Source organism: Paramisgurnus dabryanus, chromosome 20 (assembly GCF_030506205.2).
Source record: "Paramisgurnus dabryanus chromosome 20, PD_genome_1.1, whole genome shotgun sequence".
NCBI classification, from domain to species: domain Eukaryota; kingdom Metazoa; phylum Chordata; class Actinopteri; order Cypriniformes; family Cobitidae; genus Paramisgurnus; species Paramisgurnus dabryanus.
The window spans coordinates 12,997,971-13,020,211 of record NC_133356.1 but is presented as its reverse complement, the minus strand read 5'-3'; the positions used below and the strand labels follow the sequence as shown (position 1 = coordinate 13,020,211).

At 36.3% G+C, this 22,241-nt stretch overlaps 3 protein-coding genes across 3 annotated transcripts; all 3 read left to right on the top strand.

Annotated features, from left to right (window-relative positions):
* Positions 1 to 10,758: 10,758 nt before the first annotated feature.
* LOC135787562 (cytosolic 5'-nucleotidase 1A-like) lies at positions 10,759 to 14,005 on the top strand. The gene is made up of 6 exons (XM_065297519.1): positions 10,759 to 10,853; positions 11,173 to 11,271; positions 11,560 to 11,683; positions 11,871 to 11,996; positions 12,599 to 12,780; positions 13,270 to 14,005. Exons 2-6 carry the CDS (start codon positions 11,173 to 11,175, stop codon positions 13,576 to 13,578), a joined length of 840 nt encoding a protein of 279 aa, XP_065153591.1. The 5' UTR covers positions 10,759 to 10,853; the 3' UTR covers positions 13,579 to 14,005.
* An 838-nt stretch (positions 14,006 to 14,843) lies between these two features.
* nt5c1ba (5'-nucleotidase, cytosolic IB a) lies at positions 14,844 to 18,263 on the top strand. Its single transcript, XM_065296491.2, has 6 exons — positions 14,844 to 15,264; positions 15,383 to 15,550; positions 15,966 to 16,095; positions 16,332 to 16,454; positions 16,575 to 16,759; positions 16,866 to 18,263. Exons 1-6 carry the CDS (start codon positions 15,073 to 15,075, stop codon positions 17,241 to 17,243), a joined length of 1,176 nt encoding a protein of 391 aa, XP_065152563.1. The 5' UTR covers positions 14,844 to 15,072; the 3' UTR covers positions 17,244 to 18,263.
* A 117-nt stretch (positions 18,264 to 18,380) lies between these two features.
* On the top strand, positions 18,381 to 21,952 carry rdh14a (retinol dehydrogenase 14a). Its single transcript, XM_065296492.1, has 2 exons — positions 18,381 to 18,764; positions 19,883 to 21,952. The coding sequence occupies exons 1-2, from the start codon at positions 18,522 to 18,524 to the stop codon at positions 20,498 to 20,500; spliced, it is 861 nt and encodes a 286-aa protein (XP_065152564.1). The 5' UTR covers positions 18,381 to 18,521; the 3' UTR covers positions 20,501 to 21,952.
* The last annotated feature ends 289 nt before the right edge of the window (positions 21,953 to 22,241 follow it).

The following is a 22,241-nucleotide window of genomic DNA, read 5'->3' as shown; positions in this document are numbered from 1 at the left end:
ATTTTTATGAATACTGAAGCAAATGTAGAGTTTGTCGCCCTTCTGTGGCTAAAGATATGAATTACAATCTAACAAGTTGGTTTATGTACAACTGACACAGACATAATGACTTTTCTTTGCGAGTTTGATAAGAAGAGACTTGGCAGTTAAATGTATATTGATTGGCACGAAGCACTGAGTGTAGAAATATAACATTTTACGACAAAGTCTGAGGATAAACAAGTCGAGTTTGGTTATAGGTTCATGAGTTGCCAACAAGGGTCACTTGGAGCATGAATGTTTCCCATCTAACTTATATAGCTACTCAGATCACTTACATCACTGTTTTGGCTGTGGCTTACACAGTAGGGGATCATGGGATGGTGAAATTTTGGCAGCGTCGTGCCTGCTTAAAGTCATCTCTCTCTATCATTCTTTGACACGTAAACAGTTAGTAAAGCACACCACACTTGTAACCTCGAAGCCCTGCAGCCAAATAGCAGAAATAAACAGAAGAATTTTCGAGTGTTTGGACTGAAATAAGATGAGCAGGAATCAGATTCAGTGCTGCTGGATAAAATACCTCAGCGCTATTCTGCTTGGATCATCTATCAAACCCACTAAAGCTGGAAAAATAGAAGGATGTTGATGTTGGAGACACACAGAAAGCGAGAGAACGAGAAAGAGAAAGAGAGAGAGAGGGCTGAGTGTGCAGGTGTAGCATTATGTCAGAAGTAAAGAAAAATGAGGAAAGCAGACACGTGTGATTGAGATGAGGTTTTTTTCCCACAATTACTCATTCACACAGCTTTTTTCCCACAGACTTGCAGTTTTAAGCAATTCCCCACATCTGATATTCCCAATGGTAAAATTGCAAAGGAAGTCTTGCTGGTTAAACAGCCTGATGGGAACAACACATCCACATGCTGGATACCAACATCCATAACACGACAGATACTAAAAACCAGCTATTCTGGTCTTTTTAGGAGGGTTGTTTCTGACACAGTAGCTGAACACGTCATGTAATTTTTAAGATTAAATAGCAAGGTGTGTACACGTCCAGATTTTGCAATCTTGCCTTTGAAACGCATACCTCACCTCAGTTTATCAACTCAGCCTTTAATAAGCTTGTGTACTGATATGATTATACTACGCTACTATGTAATCATTATATCTAAAAAATGTTGTTCACTCTAAGAAAGGATGTGTTAAATTAAAAAAAAAAATGCGTTACACTGTCAGAACTGTACCTTTTCTGTCACTGGGGCTGTACCCTAAGTTTCCGTTTGATACCTTTACAGGAATACAAAACAGAATACAATTTTGGGTAGATTAACGTACCTTAAGGACCTACATTGTTAGAAAAAGTTAAAATATGTAGCCTAGCTGTGAGTGGGGCAGCACCCTTTAAAAAGGTAATTGTATATTAGGTAGATATGCAAACATTTTGTACCAATATGTACCTTTGAGATATTTTTACATAAGCTCTATTTGGTCCCAGAATATACTTCTGAGGTTTTTCCTTAGGTGCAAAGCTGTACTTTTTGAAAGGGTACAGCCCCAGTGACAGAAAGTTTTCTACTTTTATTTCTGTGAGTGTGAATGCTCTTAACACATTGGGCCCTATTTTAACGATCTGAAACGCAAGTGCGAAGCGCAATGCGCAAGTGACTTTGTGGGCGGATCTTGGGCGCTGTTGCTATTTTCCCGGCGGGATAAATAACTCTTGCGCCAGGCGCAAATCAATAAGGGGTTGGTCTGAAGTAGGTTCATTATTCATAGGTGTGGTTTGGGCGTAACGTCAAATAAACCAATCAGAACGCTATCCAACATTCCCTTTAAACGTAAGGGCGCAAGTTCCATGGCGGGTTGCTATTATTATGACGGATTTACCAGGCGCACGCCAGGCGCGGTTCACAGCCGAGGAGTTCTTGTAAGAGCAGTCAAAGACAGAGAACTTGTTTTGTATGGGGATAGGAGAAACTCGCCCAAATCAGCGTCGGTTAAACAGGGGTGGGAGGAAATAGCCACAGTCTCATCAGCTGGCATCCCCATCGTTGCGCCAACCGCTACAATGATGTCAGGAGACGGGAGAATCCCAAGCTTGCCAGCATAAATCAGGCACGCCGTGTAACGGGAGGTGGATCTGCCTTTACACAGCACCTGACGCCAGCAGAGGACATCATTGCGTCCATTCTCACCCCTGAAAGTGTTGAAGGCGGTTTGGGGGCTTTGAAATCGGACCCAAGAAACGCAGGCAAGATCCAACCCCAAAGAACACTTACAAATCCAGTTCATATACATTAAGGTTTCTTATGAAAACATTTTAATTATTATTTACATAAAATAAACGTAATACAGCCACACAACAAACTTATGAAAATATTTTAATCGTTATTTGCATGAGAATTTTTTTAACGCAGCCACACAATAAATAAAAACTATCACCACAATGCTCACCACAATGATTTCCCTTATCTCACGTGTTAATATTTTTTATTGTAACAATTTATGATTTGCAAAAATAACTGTTGCATCTGTGTAGATTAGATAAGCAAAGTGTGCGCTGACTTTAGACTAGTTTTTTTGGTCAGTGGCGCAATTGTTTTTTGAAACTGCAAAATAGCATCAGGGATGGTTTGCGCCGCAACACGCCTCCTTTTTTGCGCTGAACCGCCCAGGGAGCGCAAGTTCATTCCCTATTTTGCCGACGTGCGTCTGTGGAGGGAAAAACCCGCTGTGCGCCGGTGCAAAATACATGATGATACATACGTCACTGACAAAGTCAATTGCGCTGGGTGCAAGATAGCCCCATTATGTGTAATTTTAAAACTTAAAGGTCACATTCTTCCTGATCCTATTTTTAAACCCTAGTTAGTGTGTAATGTTGCTATAATAACATTAATAATACCTGTAAAATGATAAAGTTCACTGCCAGGCGATATTTTCATTCAATAGAATTCCTTGTTCAAAGCCTACAGCGAACGGCCGGTTTGGACTACAGCCCTCTATTTCCTTCTTTAATGACGTCAGAAAAAAAAAAAACGTTTTTTTGACTAACCTCCGTCCCCAGGAATACGTCAGTCACCAGCTTTGGTTCAAACGGCTCTGCTAAGCTAAGCTGCTTTCGAATCACAACACACTAAAAAACGACACAATCAGAACTCGATACGTATTTCTGAAGGAGGGACTTCATAAAACAAGGAAGACATCAGCCTGTTTTGAGGACAGTGAAAACAGCGCTATACAGATAAGTAAATTGTGTGAAAAATACTGCGTTATTTTACACGTGAAAAATGAACACATGTTATATTTCCCACTATAAACACAATCAAAGCTTTAAAATCACAGAAAGAACGGGAGCTTTAATGGGCCCTATCACCGGCACCCGGCGCAATGCGCGACACAAATGTTTTTTGCCAGTTTCAGCACCGCGCAGTTATCATTTTCACCTACAGCGTCACATTGTTTAAACAGCAAATGCATTTGAGACCTTTCGTGGGCCCATGGGCGTTCTGGTCTGAAAACGAGGTGTGTTCAGGTGCATTGTCGACGTGTTGCTATTTTGAGGCAACTAAAATAGACTATGCCATTGACCATCTAAAACCTGGTCTAAAGTCAATGGCGCAATATTGTTTATGTTATTTAAAGAGCGCGTTAGTTATATGCGCCTATAAACGAGACGACAACGTGTTTGCTTATTATATACACATGGACAGCACACAAACCTTTTTAAATATACAAATTTAAGGATAAAATGAAAAAGATTGAGTCTTGTGGACATAAATGAGGGCCGATTATGAGACGGTAGAAGTCGTAAAGAGCTGCTTCACCAGTAGCCTGGTAAGTAATTGAATATTTTGCTTTAAACAAATGGAAATATTGCATTTATTTTGAATTTGTTTAATGCTACTTCACGGATTTATTGTATATGATGACTTTGCACCTGTCGATATGTTAAGATGAGAATCTTTTTAAGTAATGCTTAAACGGCGCTGTCCGACTGCTAATATGTTTTGACGCTCTACATGTTTGTAAATTCATGATTTCCTTTATTACAAATAAAGTATTATAAGAGTACAAACCTTTTCTTGCATATGTGAAAATACTTTGTTGAGATTACACTGATCATGTAGGCTATCCATAAATTTACAGCAATCCATACACTGTACAAAAATTCCGTAGAAATTACAGTGTTATTTGCAGCTGGTTCCCAGTAACTTATTGTAAATTTAAAATTATGTTATTCACTGGCAACATTTTGTTCAAAGTTAAATGAACATTAAACATTAAAAAGTCTTAATGAGTTAAACTAAAATAAAAACATAAGCAAAAATCTTAAGCAAGAAAAAACAGAAAAAGATGATTTCTGGTTCCCAGAATGCTTTGCATGAGGCTCTTATTGTATAGTTTTATTCTGTTAAGATAAAGAGTTGTTAATTATTTAATATTTAATATTTATTTAACTTTGAACAAACTCTTGCCAGTAAATAACATAAATTTAAATCTAATTAAAATTTCATTCCATGAATGAAAGAAAACGACTTTAAAAGAGAACCAAAAGTTTTAATACAAAAATAACAATTTAAATATCAAATAAAAACAACACCATTTTTTACATCAATCTTAAACTGGTGGTCTTCTTCCTCTGTGTAGTTTTCAGTTTACAAATTCTGCCATCTCATTGGTTTATTGCACATTAGGGAACAAACACACCCATTAGCTCATTACGAGAATAGGAACAATCCAAACCATTTTTCCGTTGCTAAATTGGCAAAAGTGGATGCGGACACACCCTTAGACCGTGCGCTTTAGACCATGCGCTTAGATCATTAAAATAGGGCCCTGTGTGTCATTTTGTGTTAATTTTGTGTTTAAATATATCACAAGTTGTGTTAAAAGTAACACAACTAGTGTTACTTTTCAATCTTTGACATGACAGTAGTACTCAGTCAATATAAAAAATATCAAGGTTATATTTTCACTTATTGTATTACAGGTTATTGTATGTTCTTTGCATTATGTAAGATGATTTTGTATAGAAAACAGTAAACCACAAAATTTTTCAGCCATATTTTTACAGACATATAAGTAACATATGAAAAACAACCATATTAAAAATAAAGTACTGTAGGGTGGATATTTTCAGACTCACTTTTAATGGAGTTATTTTGTATATTTTTGAAATGCTTTTTGTCATTTACACTTACAATGCAGCAACATTTTTAATAAAATACCTGTCCTATAGTGTCATTTTAAACCCATTGCTTTTTTACATGTGGTTTGTTTCAAACTCCTCATACTATTTCTCATGACAACAAAAACATTTTGTTATTTCATACACTCCAAAACTAACTTGCAAACCTTAAGCCATATAAAGATTGATAATAATGGCCCACTTTATCAATTCACACCAGCATCCCATTCAACACCCATCTTACAGTCTCCAGCGGACTTTAAAGACAACAGAGGATGAAGTGCTAACAGAGGCACAGCTGATAGTCAACTGTACTGCGCTCATATATACCTCTATATATACCTCTCAAGAGATCCCTCTCTAAAATCAGCTCCCAGTTGTCTGTATGATTGTATTTGTCAGGACATGAGCTGAAAAGCTCTGATGCCAGACCAGCATTCTTCACCCTGAGAAGTTAAATAGGAGCACAGACCTCTGAGCAGAAGTGAGGATAGGGTTAGCAAACCACCAAACAGCATCATTAATCACAGCTCAGCTCCGGCCAGAGTCACTGACAGTCCATGACCGTTTCAGTCAGGCAACGCATTTGTTAACTCCACTCAAGCTGCTTTTTATTAGCCACATGACAAACCAACTTCTAACTGTTTAACGTTTTCGGTTTTTCGTCCTCATGAGAGAAGATCAGGCAGATCGTGGGAATTATGAGGACTTCAAGGTGGTTCATTATGAACATTCAGTTCATTTGATAATGTTGAACACAGTTTAGTTTTAAATGACAAAGTGTTTGTGTCAATGTCATTAGGAGGAAAACATTACAAAGTTTTTGTATAAATTCTGATGAAGCCCAGCTACAGTACATGCTCTGAATATGATCTCACATGCAGCCCTTGTGACTTGGATTCTTAAACAATACAAAAATACATTGGTGATTTTGGCAGATCACGGCCTATCGGCTGGTTAATACAACTTCACTTAATGTAGTTACACCAAATTGCACACTTATGCACTATTCTATGCCCTTTTCTAGTATAGTAGTGTGTTCACACAGAAAATACCAAAATAAAGAAAGATGATGCACTCATTTAACTGAAAAACATTTACTTAAGGTCGTGGCTTTGCTTCGGTAACAAAAGAGAGGTGGGGCTATCAGATGTGGTTAGAGCAAAATTGACCTGCAGAGACAAAACATCACAAATACATAAATGAACAAAACAAAAACAAAGTGTATACATTTATTTTTATTGACTCGCATTGTATAATATGTTTGATTATGAACAAAACAAATAACAAAGTGTACAATTTTTTTTTTTGACTTGCATTCTATAATATGTTGTCATTAGCTCATGTCAGGGAAACGTATACTTCCAGTTAGCTTAAGTGTTCCAGTTGGGACAATACAAATATGCAACTCCTACTTTCAAATAAAAAAAAGAAAACAATTCTGTTGAAATTTTTAAGCTCAGTTGTGTCATATTGTTGTGCCCTCTCCACCTGCCATCCTGTGTGTGACAATCATGTTCTCTCTCTTAAAAAAAACGAAGTCCATTCTCAGACTAATTTTTACAGTAGGTCAAAGCAGCTTGAATAACAGATTTTTCTCTCTACATCTACTCCAAAGCCTCATTTCTTTGGCCTTAGTCACAAGTTAAATAAACAGCAGTTGCTGGCTGCAGCACAGAGGGTGTTATGTAGAGGGAAAGAGAATCAGGACTGATGACAGATATCTGCCCCCATTTATATGTAAGAGAACCCCAGGTGTGCCTCTGTGTGCTGGTATGTGTGAAGTGAGAGTTGCCCCCTAGGATTGTGGGTAATTACATCATCAATCTGAGTCTAAGCAAGAAGTGTGGTAAGAACTACATATTGTCTTATTTAAAAAAAAAGAGATAAAATCTGGTTAATTTCCTCTTTAACACACACAATATGACTTTTTCGGCTCCTGCGTGTGTCTATTGTTTAGTCTTTAATATGACTCTGCGTTCCTTTCTTTAAGACACATAATTTTAAAATGAGTTGTATGACTACAAGGTCACCTAACTTGCCTAACAAGATAAACTAAACCATCAATATAAATTCCCTTAATGAAATGACTAATATCTAATGTACCTTAATCACTGTAAAAAATAATATGTCATATATGGTCAATAAAATTGTGGCAACAGATTACAAGCAATATCATTCATTAAATTCATTACATAAAAACTGAGTTAGAATTACTCTATAAACTCTGTAATAGTAACCCATTTAAAAGATAAACTTTTAAACAAAAAATATTGTGTATACTGGACAAATAACTAACACCATACTAATAAATACTACTCAATTATATTATTTTGATTTAACATCATAATTTAAAATTTAGTTATTAATAATATTAAGTGTTTATTAATATTGAGTATTATTAATTTTATCTGATTTCAGAATGACAGACAAAGATTAATCAATTCTTATTTTATTACAGCCAAAAGAGCAGGAAAGCATCTCATTTTAATGTTGTATTTGTAATTGTGTAAACTTGAACTCCTGAATACGAAAGGTTCTATGTTTGTGATCTGCTACATCACACTCAGAACATCTTATTTTAAAACAGCAGTTTAGACTTGAGGTACTGTAATCTGTTTATAAACTTTGAAGAATCCAAATCCAAGAAAAGATTCTAAAACACCTCAAAAGGTACGTTGCCTGGGATACTAAAGATTCAATGCTTAGATCAATCATAATGAGAGTTCATGGAGTTCATCATATTGAACTCCATGAACTTAAATGAATTAGTTGTGTTTGAAATCATGTGCAGTAATATCGAAACTGATCTTTATATTGAAAAGAATTGTTGACATGACAACCGCAATCGAATCGTGAGACCAGTGACGATGCACCCCCCTAATAGGTTGTTTGTAATCACATGGTTTGATGACACGCAAAGCACAGCTGGAGGGCAGCAAGTGATTTTCTCCATAGGAATTCACTATGACAAACCCAAAATACATGTTTAACGATCCATTCCGAAAAGTCCCACTTCTCATGCATAAAGAATTATTATTGGAATTACAAATAATATCAAAAAATGTTTCAAAAAAGATATATAATCTATTTTTATAATTAAGACAAATCTTTCTCATCCACTTTGTAACTCCAGCAATAAATATAAGTCGCTTGTGCTATGAGTTTTTTCTCTACATTTTTGCTGTTACACCAGTCACATATTTATTTGTCAACTACTCTTATGTAAGTACAAACACATACACTTCATGAGCACACAATTTAGTCAAAAGGTTGCAAATATAATAATATGTTGATTTTACATCATGTAGAAAGCTTAAACGTTTTAAAAAATACCGGTATGTATTTTCTAATCTTCCTCATCTTTTTTTGGAAATAAATGAATATGTTTCTCCTCGGTAATGCTTCAAATTTTGGAGGGCAGCAGAAAACTCCAGTAACATTATAGGCCATATATAAATATAAAATAGCCTAATCTTCCTCACATTTTGTAGTTGAATTAAGTTAAATGGGTAAAAATCCCTGGAGAATAGTTTTACACTACCATTTTAATATGCTTTATACTAATATAATAATACTTTGTGGATATAATTAACACAAAACTAGACAAACGAAAAATACAGCAGTACAGTCATAGTTATCTTTGAAACCCAAACCTCAGAGCGTGTGGAACTTTTTATGAAGTTAGTGATAAGGGAACCCACTCATTAAAAGGAACAATATGATTGTTGAGTTTTTCTCCCACTTGAAACTAGAAATTTGAGACATTGATGCCGTCTATTAGTCGATATTTAAAAATTTAGAATTTTGAAATGTGTGCCTTGACAGAGAGAAGCCGGATTAATGTTCTCGTCATGAATTAATAACTTTAATACTTCCCTGTACTTCATATACTCCAGACAGGACAGTGGCTGCAGCAGATCGTCATTTTATACTTTTGAACTGCTTTTGAAATGTTGCAAAAAAACATTATTTGCGATTAAAATTTTATTTCTCCTAGTACATGATTTTAATAAACTTTTAATAAACGTTTTGAGTAGGACTGTATTAGCTGCTTAAAATATCTTTTAAATGCTATATTGTTACTATTTTTATTAAAATATTCTTACATATTACGGTAAATTCCGAATATAAAAAATATATATAAAATTTTTTTTTAAAGGGTTTGGGTTTAGGGTAAAGTTTGGGGTAGTGGTACACCCCGTGGCTAACAGACCACAAGTTTTCATCACATACTCCTTATTTCATGAACTACAGGCCTTCAAATTTTGATTTAAAGGAAGAAGAAAGCAAAAGACATGACACAAGAACCTGATCTCCTGGTTCAACAATGTGACATTCTACTGTACAATCGTTTCATACCCTCCTGCTGCTTTTCAAGTTTAAATGTGGCTCTCTTTCCTGTATTAACTTCTGACGAAATCCTTAAATGTACGGCAGGAAATTTTTAGGCGAGTCAGACATTTTTACCAGATTCTGAAGCATGCACAGACAAAAGTCCACAAAAGTCATTAGGACTAAATCCAGTACTCTCTTTTATCACCAAATGTGCAGCCAGTAACAACCAAGGTAAACCCTCCTCCTAATCTTTTTCCATCTGTACACAATAAGCACGAAAGAGCGATTTTAAGATTTGATGAAATTTCTCTAATGCCCCTTGACTTTGGGCATGATAGGAACTAGCAAGGTGATGTTTAATTTTTAGCTGTTTTAAACTGGTTGGAAAGATGAGAGGTAAGGTTTGTACATTGATCACATTGAATGATTTTGGGAATGCCAAAAATTGACATAAACTGCATCAAGGCTCTCACAATTGTCGTGTAATGGTACGCAATGGATAAGCAGAAGGAAAACGTGTTGCCAAACACATCACAGCGAGCAAGTATTTACATCCAAACTTTGAACATGGCAGAGGACCCACACAGTCCACGATGATATGTCCAAAGGGCACACAATTAGCTGCAATCGGGTGTAACAAAGCCAGATTAAATTTTTTATTTGGCTTAGTAGTACGTTGACAAGTATGACATTGTTTAATGTACATGTATGCCAAAATGTCACGCTTTAATCGGGCCTAAAAAAAGCAAAATGCGATCATAGGTCTTACGTACACCGGGATGACCAGACTTGTCATGAGCCACTTTCAGTAGGACGATAAAATCATCACCATACCCAATCCCAGATCAAAACCCCACCACAGACGTAAGATGTAACATGGTAACATTATCAATAAAATGGTAAAAGGGAAATTACAGCAAACTTTATGGTATGAAAGATTTGTAAATGTTGTAACCGTAAAAACTTAATAGCTGAAGCGTACAATGTAATGTACAAAAAAGTATGTTTTATGTTTTTGAAAGTGACCTATTATTACTACGTATTAATTGTGAGACAAGGCTGATTTATCAGCCATTGAATTGGTATGATTCCATAGGGCTGCAGTCATCACAGCTGGGAGTTGCTAGTTATTGACATAGCATCTTGTTTTCTATTCAGCAAACCAGATTTACATCAATATGATTGAAGAAGAGAAATACAGTATATAGAAATGAAACTGTTAATGAAACTTGTTTCCTTTTCAGCAAACCTGTTTTAGAGTACAGTATATAATAACCAAACATGCAAGCAGACGTGTCACTTAAACAGCAGGACTTCGACGAACACATTCAGATTAAAAGTAAGTCTTTATTAATGTTGCTAATTTAAGCGTCAGTGTTGTGTTGTGTCTAAAACATTTTATTTTTGAAATGGAGTTTTTATGTCTGCCTCTTGTTACAAGATGTTTATGGTTTCATTTATTGACCTATCCATACACAAATGAGAGATGACATTGAAAGGTTCACTATTTCTTGAAATGTCTTATGGATTAAATGTTTTATTTTTCAACAACATAACTTCAGTCAAAGAGGAACATTAAAGTGTTTGAATAACATCAAATTACATCTAAAATCAATTACTTGGCTTTACTTTAACTACCCTGTTTCTTTGTTTTTTAGATGGCATCATTCACCATTGCATTGACATCAGATGCACTATTTAGTCTGGTGGAGGGAAATGCAGTCTATCCCACAGGAGCAGCTTTTCCATTTGTAAAGGTTACAGTGATTATGTTATTTATAATATTATATAACACCTATTTAATCAGAAACTCATATTTAACCATTTAGTTTGTAAATTAAAAAATAATATTAAAAAAATATATTACTAAAGCAAGTGAGACACTGTATCTGTGTGTGTGTTAGCAATAGCATGTCGACTAACTTGCAAAAACAAAATGATTGAAATAGTTTGTGTGAGTTTTCCCCTATAAATGAAGTTGTATTGTATTGAGAATTATTTTTCTTTAGCACTTTACCAACATTCTTAGTCGTTTTGCTTTATAGGCCCTTACAAAAGTAAATGAAAAATTGAGTAAGCTGGACCAAGCCATTGAAGAGAGGTTTAAAATTGTGCTGATAACTAATAATCTGGACATGGATCGTCTAAACAAGAGCATCCAAAACCACAGTAAGAAATCAAGAAATATCACTGTTGTTTATTATTTCTGACCTTTTCCCATGATATTAATAGAATAGAATAGGATTATGTTATTTTAATGGAAACATATTATTACAAATTTCAACAGAATTTTTTTTTTTAATTAGCTTAATATATTACACAAAACATATTCTTGTTATCCTGATGTTTTCTGCAGATCTGAACATTGACCAGATCTATGAGATTACTGCTAAAAAGTGTCTTTCTGAACATCTTAATGACCTCAAGCCTGTTCTCTACCTCTCCACCGACTCTAAGAATGTGAAAGAAGCAATAAATGCAGGTGAGGATTTTCAGTTATTTCCAAGGCTCTTTTTATGTTTTAAAGTGAACATTAAGATTAGGAACATTGGCAGTACGTCATAGCTGTATCCTGTATCCATGTACACACAAAAGACTGTTTAAGTATTAATCCATTGTGTTTTTGCACATGATTACTACTACTATAAAATGCATGGGAGTTTCCAGTTACAGAAAATTTAAGTTAAAGGTATTGCGGAGGATTTTCTTTTTCCGGGTGGATCATCAAGGCTTTGGTCCTCCTAGTTGTCAATCAGGATTTTTTTTTTAAAGTGGAGAAGGCGGTTCTTTTCTAAAATTCTAGAAAATCCTCCGCTACACCTTTAATAAAGCCGACTGAAAAATAAAAAGGGAATTATAAGTATTCAAATCTTTAGGTTTCCCAGTTAATATTGTATCTTCTGTACCACAGCACCTACAGGTTTTTGAGTATTTCCAAAGATAACAAAATTAACTTTGTTCAAAAACTAGTTTCTACTTTTACAATTTTACATTAATTTTAACCCCAACCAGATTTGCAAAATAGGGGCTACACCCAACATTACAGCAATTCACTATGCACTAACAAAGTATACATTTTTTCAGGATATGGAGCAGCTACCATGTCCCAAGGAGATTATGATGAGCCTAGTGACGACATGTTACGTGTAGCCTTTGATGGTGATGGAATCCTGTTTTCAGATGAATCAGAGAAAGTCTTTAAACAGGATGGCCTAGAGGCTTTCTTGCAAAATGAGGAACGTTTAGAAAACGAAGCTCTGCAAATAGTAAGACTGTTGGTCTAAAATGTGACCCTGGAGCACAAAACCAGTCATCAGGGTAAAAGTTTTGAAATTGAGATGTATATATCATCTGATAGTTGAATAAAAAAAGCTTTAAATTAATGCATCACTTGTTAGGATAGGACAATATTTGGCCAAAAACTAAATATAGAGAAAATCATCTTTAAATCTGTACAAATTAAATCCTTAGCAACACATATTACTAATAAATAATTTTTTTATAAATTTATGTTAAGAAATTTACAAGATATCTTTATGGAACATGATTTTAACTTAATATACTGATTTTTGACGTGGAATAAAATTATTATTTTGACCTATACAATGTATTGTTGGCTATTGCTGCATTGTAAACTATGACTGGTTGTGTGGTCCAGTGTCACAAATAATGTATTGAATACAGTTGAAGTTTATAAAAGGTAAATTATTAACTTTTTAAAATTACTGAAAGGCAATAATGTTTGTGTTTTGCAGGGTCCTCTAAGTGAGTTTGCAAAAGCATTACTCGTCATGCAAAAGAAATTTCCAAAAAGCTGTCCAATCCGTACCTACCTAGTAACATCACGTGGCACAGGCAGTTGTGGAATCAGAAGTCTAATGTCTCTGCGGAAGCGTGGATTGGGCATTAATGAGGCATTGCTTCTCGATGGTTCTCATAAAGGGCAAATACTAAAGGCTATCAAACCTCACATCTTCTTTGATGACCAGCAAAAACATGTTAATGGAGCTCTGGAAAATCGTGTTGTTGGTGCTCATGTACCTTTTGGAGAGCTAAATAATTAGGAATTAAGCATAATCTCGTTTGTAAATGAGAGGTGATGTGGCCTTTTGCTAATGACCCTAATAACTGCTAATAATTTATGATGTGATTTTTAACAAAGAAAGCTCAAAGTCCAGTGATAATATTGTTTTTATTGGGTTAAGGGTGGATGTAATTAGGACTGATTTTAATGTATTATTGAGCCAATGATTTTAATGGTGAAATTAAATAATCTCCTAAATCTCTGAAAATTTTTCAGTTTTATTTGTCCAAGTTTTACAATTTGTAAAACAAAGACACACCACACACTGTATACTCACTTTTCATCTAAAAACTAAAGGTTCACAGCGAGGTCGAACCATTTTTTGTTTCTCAAATACCTATTTAGTGAGATGTTCATATATTATGTTCCTAAATGATATCACATGTATTGTCATTAATATTGCCAAAGATTAAAATGCTGACAACGATATTGCTCATTGTTAGTTCATGTTAGCTAATGCATTTACTGTTAATAAACACAACCTTATTGTTAAGGATTACCAATATGTTTTAATAAAATACAAATTTATTATAACATATAAAATAATGATAATGACAAAAATATAGCAAAATACTGTGTGTAAAAACGGTCACAGTAGTTGATTTAAAAGACAGTCAAATTAATTTACTTTATTTGATGTATGGGAAGCAATGGGAATCCATCTTTTTTAATTGCAAGAACGTACAGAACATAAAAAAGTGGACATAGAGTATCCACATATTATAAACACAAGAGACAATATACAGAAAAAAACTATAAATAAAGAGGACAAAAACAAAGGGGCTATCACCTAAACATTTTCAGATGAAGAGGTCAAATGTAGAACAAATACTATCTGTCCTTGTAGCTTTCTTATTAGTATGGCTGATATTACATTCAAGTAATTTTCCAGGTCTTTCAGGAAAACAGAGAGGTTTAGATTTAGAGAATTTATATTTGTTGATGTAAAATTTACATAGAAAAATAATTTAATTAATAATAAAGCAAATATTTTCTTTTTTGGGGTCTGTGTCACAAAACCCAAATATAACATTTCTCAAACCTACTGCAAATCCTGGCAAAATCTTACACTTAACAAACACATCAATATCTTTCCAGAACTTTTGTATGTAGTGACATGACCAAAATAAATGTAAAACAGTTTCATCACAAACATAAATAGCATGTAATCTCAATGTCAGCTTTAAACAATTTTATAAACCTATTTACAGGGTCAAATCTGTGAAGGAAATTTCTTTTGTGAGAATTTTTTTTGTTGTAGAGACCAGACTTTTGTCCAATTAAGGTTAACAAATAAATTATTCCAAAAAGAAATCGCAGATGGAACAGAAATCAGGTTCTTAAGAAATAACGATCTTATCTTATAATGTATTTTGCTTTCGACTCAGAGAAGCAAATTTGACCAACAGGAGTATGCGATGGGAATCCATATGAAACTCTTGCACGGAGACGATGACGTCACTGTGTCGTGTTGATGCTGAGGAACAGCCGATCTGGCGGAGGAGGCAAGTGCACTCATTTAGACATTCACCACAATACCAATATGAGCGAACATGAACGCGGTCCGAAAGGAGGACAGCCAAACTCTAACACCAGCGATGAAAACAACAGGGTAGCTGTCAAGGATTTATATGACGATGGGAAAGCAACCAGGAAGCCCCGTCCGGTAAGCGAAATATGTGTTTACTGTACGCTGCCCGTATGCGCATGACACTGTGCCCCCCGTAAATAACAACGCGGATCAGGTTATTTACCCTGCTAAACATTTGCCTTTTGATAAACAGCCCAAACCAAGCAACGCTGTAACGATCGCGGTGTCGTCGCGTACTCTGTTTAACATGGGGAAGGAAAGGAAGGTGTTTGAAGAGGAGGGGCTGGAGAGGTATGTTACCTATCAGCTGGAGCTCGAGGACCAGCCTTTTATCCCAGGGGTCGCATTCCCCTTTGTCAAGGTAACACATTTTGCGTTTATATTTTCAGCCTTCATTCAGCTGATTTTTTTTAACTTGCCTAACTATAACCCTCTAACCTCCACCACAACCTCCTGTCTGTAACCTGATGCCATTCAGTAACTATACACTACACACTGTTGGCAATCACTGCCACAAATACTCAAATATGCACGAGATGAAGGTGACTTAAGATGGTTTCAAGTATTACTTTGCAACATATAAATACATTACCAGGATGATTAAATGGAAAATCTGTATAATATGCCGGGAAACCAATGTGTGCCCCCAGTGTTCATAGATGGACTTTGTACATGAACTCCTCCTTATTATGACATTCCATTGTAGGGCAGGACTCAAACACAGACCATTATAATTTATTGTCTATAAGGGAGTTACATTTGTTTTTTATTAACAGGCACTGATGAATGTAAATGCCCGCTTGCGGGAACTGTACCCAGACAGTGAGGAACTGTTTGATATTGTGCTGATGACTAATAACCATGCCCAGGTCGGAGTTCGCCTCATCAACAGCATCAATTACTATGGTATTGGAAAAGCACATACATACATAATGGAATTCTGTAACAGAGACTCAGCAGAGCTATACTAGAAATCCCTAAAAACTATGATTAAACTAAAGCACACAATAGTCTTTAATAATGATGATGAGGTTTCATCTCCAACACATCTCCATTATGTTTGTCCATTTTTTAATTATGACATATTTATTACACATCGGCATATTATATAAACAATAATGATTTAAATTATCTATCTGCAGATCTAACTATTGAGAGGTTTTGCATGACGGGTGGGGAAAGTCCGATTGGTTACCTAAAGGCCTACATGACCAACCTCTACCTATCTAAAGATTCCAAGAAGGTGCAAGAAGCTATCGAAGAAGGTACTTAACACTTGCTTGCATTTTTGCCACAGTTTTTTTTTTTTTTTTTTTTTTAAGAAAACAATCTTTAAATTTTAAGCAATGTGAAGATAAATTCTCTTTAAATTACAATTTTCACAGGAATAGCAGCTGCTACGATGTTTGCATGTGACAATGAGAATCAGCTCAGTGACACGCAGTTACGCGTAGCCTTTGACGGAGATGCTGTTCTGTTTTCCGACGAATCAGAAATTATCGTAAAGGAACATGGGTTGGACACCTTTTTTATGCACGAAAAAGAGTTTGAGAACAAGCCTCTTGCCCAGGTAAAAAAAAAACAGATACTAACGTTCACTAATGATGCAGAGTACAGGATATGAAATGATCTGATTGATTTTTAATCTACATTGTTTTTGCATCCCTGTCCCATAGGGTCCCCTGAAATGCTTCCTGGAGGCACTGGGTAAACTCCAGCGCAAATTTTATGCGAAAAACCAACGCATTAACTGCCCAATCCGCACTTACCTGGTCACAGCTCGAAGCGCTGCCAGTGCTGGAGCCCGTGTCCTGAAGACCCTGCGGAGCTGGGGGTTGGAGATAGATGAGGCCCTCTTTCTGGCTGGGGCTCCTAAGGGACCTCTCCTACTAAAGATCAGGCCTCACATCTTCTTTGATGATCAGATGTTTCATATTGAGGGAGCCCAGGAGCTGGGGACTATCGCCGCCCATGTGCCTTATGGGATTGGACAAAAGTACCATAAAGGGCAACGCATAGACACAAGCAATGCAGAAAATAAGGAAAAAAATTGATGATTATCAAAAGCAAATTCCATATCTAATCTCTTTACATACGTAAACATCTAGGGGTGGTTTCCTGGACAACAATTAGCTTAAACCAGAACTAGGCCTTAGTTTAATTAGGAAATGTAACTAGTTTTAACAAATATGCCTTACTAAAAACATTTCTGGAATGCGTTTCGAGGCAAAGCAAAGGGCACTGATGTATTTTAAGATATGTCAGTGCAAGTTGTTTTCACCTCTTACATTTATTTTAGTGTAGGACTAGTCTAATCCCTGTCCGGGAAACCGCCCCTACAGTATGTCAGTGTCATATCTCATCTTTAAAATACCTCTACTATAAATGTTTACTTCTATTAATAACAAACTGGGTCTGGAGCTCAAGTGAAGCAAGTGCATGGAATACCCTGCAAGTATATATTTATTTATTTTGGTCCCTTTTAGGTGTGTTTTAAACCTTGAATCTTACAGATGCATGTTTACTTAAGTTGGGTGTGTGTTGATAAATGTTTAATATAAAGTTTCCTTACTTTTTCTTTTATTTACATAATTGGGTTACCCAGCATTATTATGTACAGTACTTATAGACGGTTTCAGCAACAACATAAACACACAGCTTTTATGAACTAAACGCAACTTTCAGTAGACTGCCAATACGGCTTTTTAACATGTTAATCAAAGTTTGCTGTTTAATATCTATTTCATTATATTTATGATCTCAGGGAATACGCACAAAAACATTACGTGTTTTGTTTTATTTATAGTGTGAGATTTTGCTGTTTAGTGCACCTTTTTTGTTCGCACTGTAGCTTGTTTACTGCTGTATTTTGTAACCAATAAGAGTTCCAGACTTATTATCCGCAATAATGAGCTATACCCTGCCTATATAAATGCTACAATAGGAAACCACATAGAATGTATTTTTACAAATGTTAAAACCTCTTTGTTTTTCTCTTAAGGTGCAATACATTTTTCAGTATATTAAAATTAGTTTTGTCCACACAAATGTCATGCTATAAACACTGGATTTATTACCTTTGAGAATAAACTGTTTTTTGACATAGTGACAATGTTTGGTGCATTGTGTACTTTTACTACATTGCCCAGTGCGCATGTGTATTACTTGCCGCAATGCGCTTATGGGTAATGTAGTTCAATAACGTTCTGGTTACTTCCCACATGACTGAATGTTTACAACTACAAACCTGTTATTGAACGCGTTGTCGATGGACCCAGAAAGATCGGCAGTGAAGCATTTTTCCTTACAAGCCGTTTAAAGAACCTGTCGAGATGTTGCGTGGCAAAACAATTATCGTGACGGGGGCAAACAGCGGCATTGGAAAAGCAACGGCCGCGGAACTTCTGCGGCGTCAGGGCCGAGTGATCATGGCGTGTAGAGACCGAGAGCGGGCAGAGAAAGCTGCCCTGGAGATCCAGCAGGAGACCGGACCTGACCAAGGGGAGCTCGTGATCAAACTCCTGGACCTGGCATCGCTTAAATCTGTCCGTAGCTTTTGCGATGAAATACTTAAGGTATTGTGCTGCATCCTTCCAGTGTCAGATTTATCCTCTCAGATATGGGGATAAAGAAATATATTTATAGGCCAAACATGCGGTGTGAGAAAGCATCTCGCTGCAATATTAATGCACGCGCTGACTGGCGCGCTTTAGAAGTTTATAAAATACACGTGACAGGTGCAGGGCGAGAGAAAGGATGACTGGCCTGCAATACAAAGAAAAAAATTCCAGCCCATATCATTGTTTTCGTGAATAAAATGTGGTTGATTTTCAAATAATCATATCAGGAGGTTGAATACCATATTTTTGCCACCATTATCATTATTTTCTGTAAGAGAGTCGGATTTTTAACCCAATTCCCAAAGGTCACAGGCTTGATTTTCCAAACCAATCCTTAACCCCAACCTCAAGTACGTCAGCGCGAGGGTAGCACAAAATGTCAATACACTAGCAGGAAGCGACTCACGTGCCCTTGAGCAAGGCACCGTTCCCCCATTGCTCCCTTCCTTGGCACTGAAGGGAAAGCTGTCCAATGCTCCGGGTGTGTGGGTGTATTAACTACTCACTGGATGAGTTAAATGCATTGCATTCACATTTCAAGTAGGGTTAGTAGTTCCATACGCTAGCAATTATGCCACTTTCACTTCAAAATAGTCAGAAGTTGCTATTATTAGCAGCATGGATAAATATGGGCTGTTAGGGTATTACAGAATACTGTAGTAGGCTATACAGGGCCTAAAATCACTCACTACTACTTAACCAAGTTAGTTTAACTTCTTTTGATTATAAACCATGTCTGACGTTTACACATCAACGAATGTTAAAAAAGATTAGAGATTCTTTGGCCATCATTTTCTCATTCCAGTAGTAGGCAAAAAATAATTTCATAACTTTGGAAAGCTGATGCCTTTTGTATTAAACATTTTTTAAACAAAAACAATAGATAATCAAAATAATAATAGCTGATAAAATTATAGTCAATGTATGTTTTTATTCACTTTCAGCTTTAAATTTTTTATGCATATTATGAATATTAAAATAAAATCATACACTGTAGTTTGCCTGTAGTCACTCAAGCCAAGTGTAGTTCTGTATCTTTACAATTTGCCAATTCTGTTTTTATTTTTCAACAGGAAGAGCCAAAGATTGATGTCCTGATCAACAATGCCGGCATCTACCAGTGTCCTTACACCCAAACAGAAGATGGATTTGAGATGCAGTTTGGTGTCAATCATCTGGGCCACTTTTTGCTGACTAACCTCCTGCTGGACCTCCTCAAACGCTCCGCCCCAAGCCGCATCATAGTGGTGTCCTCCAAGCTCTACAAGTATGGTGAAATTAACTTTGATGACCTGAACAGCGAGAAGAGCTACGATAAAGCTTTCGCCTATTCGCGGAGCAAGCTAGCTAATCTCCTCTTCACGCTGGAGCTCTCCCACAAACTAGAAGAGACGGGAGTGACTGTAAACGCGCTCACCCCAGGGATCGTGAGGACTAACCTGGGAAGACATGTCTACATCCCCATGCTGGTGAAGCCTCTATTTAATCTGGCTTCTTGGGCTTTCTTCAAGTCCCCTGAGGAGGGAGCACAGACTTCTATCTATCTGGCCTGCTCACCAGATGTGGAAGGTGTTCAAGGGAAGTGCTTTGCTAACTGCCAGGAGGAGCAGCTGTTGGATAAGGCCACCGATGAGGAGGTGGCCAAAAGACTGTGGGATATTAGTGAAGTGTTGGTGGGCATGACAACCTAAAAGAAAGAATTTTAAGAGATAGTTTAGCCAAAAATGAAAATTAGGTCAAGATTTACTTACCCTCGAGTTGTTCCAGACCTGTATACATGTCTTTGTTCCGCTGAACACAAAGGAAGATATTTTTGAGCAATGTTTGTGTAACCAAATAGTTTTGACTTCTATTTTCCCTACAATGGAAATGATGGTCGGGCTTGTTTACATTTATCTTCCTTTGTGTTCACCTGAACAAAGAAATGTATACAGGTTTGGAACAACTCGAGGGTAGTAAGTAAATAATTACCTTATTTTCATTTTTGGCTAAACAATCCCTTTAAAGGAATACGCCCACATTTTGGGTATTAAGCTTATACACCGTATCCCCTAGAGTTAGATAAGTGCATGCAGTAACTCTGTCTGACGCAGCCCCTGCTAGCATAGCTTAGCACAAAGACTGGAAGTGAATGGCTCCAGCTAGCATACTACTCCCATAAGTGACAAAATAACGCAAACATTTTCCTACTTATATGTTGTGATTTGTTTAGTCACACCGTGTACGAATAACAAAGTCATATGACACGCCATCTTTTATATACATACTTGGAACTATGTTCTCAGAAGGCGAAGCACTGCTACATTGGCGGAGTGATTTGCACAACTCTGACCAAACTCTCTGCTCATCACCAGGGCACTTCTCGGGTGCTGCAAGCAAATCACTGTATAAAAGATGGCTGTGTCTCATATGACCTTGTTATTTGTACACGTTGTGACTATACAAAAACACATATATAGGAAAATGTTCGTTGTATTTTGTCACTTATTGGGAGCAGTTTGCTAGCTGGAGCCATTCACTTCCAGTCTCTGTGCTAAGCTAAGCTAACGGTGGCTGCGTCAAGCAGAGTTACTGCACGCACAGAGATGAGAAAGGTATGTATGGACTTATCTAACTCTGGGGGATACGGTGAATAAGCTAAATTCCCAAAATGTGGGCGTGTTCCTTTAAGCAGTAGACAGTGCACATTGCTTTCCAACCTAAAGACTTAGGATTTACTCACAATGTTAATAATTGGCTTAAAACTGCTTAATTGAAAATAAAAAGCACACATATACAGTATTTACCATCAAGTAAGTATTGTGGGGAGAACTGGCCATTAGACACAAGCAAAATGTATTTAACATCCACAAGAGGGGGCTGTTTTCCATAATTATATACTTTGAATAATAATATTTAAAATAAAATTTAATTAGCAATTCTTTTAATAAGCAGTGAAAGGACCAATCAGTAAAAGTGTTTAAATTTTGTACACTATACTGTATGCACTGTGAAAGAACAAAAGTTGTTTTGTGCTTTTTTGTTGTTGGGTAGGAACTCAATTTAGTATACACAAAACATCAGGCCTAATTTTCTTGTTGATCTGTGCACAATTTACACAGTTTATCTTGCATATAACGATTAAAACGAATGAAAAACTTAAATGTTTGTGTATTTTTCGCCAGGTCTATCTGTCTTCCTGTTAAACTCTGTTAATTCTTCCAGTCATGGTAATCTACTCTCTACCTTTAGATTTGTTTGTTTTTCTTTGCAAAAGGAAATGCATTTAGGAGCCTTCTTGGCCTAATAAATACATAGTTCAGGTTTTAACTACAGCTCAGGCAGGGTTATATAATTGAAAAATAGTTACTGCGGGGCTCATTAGCAGAACAATTTTGGAATTAGAGCAATAACCCGCTCCGCTTTCAGAGTTCACTTACCGTCTAATTAACC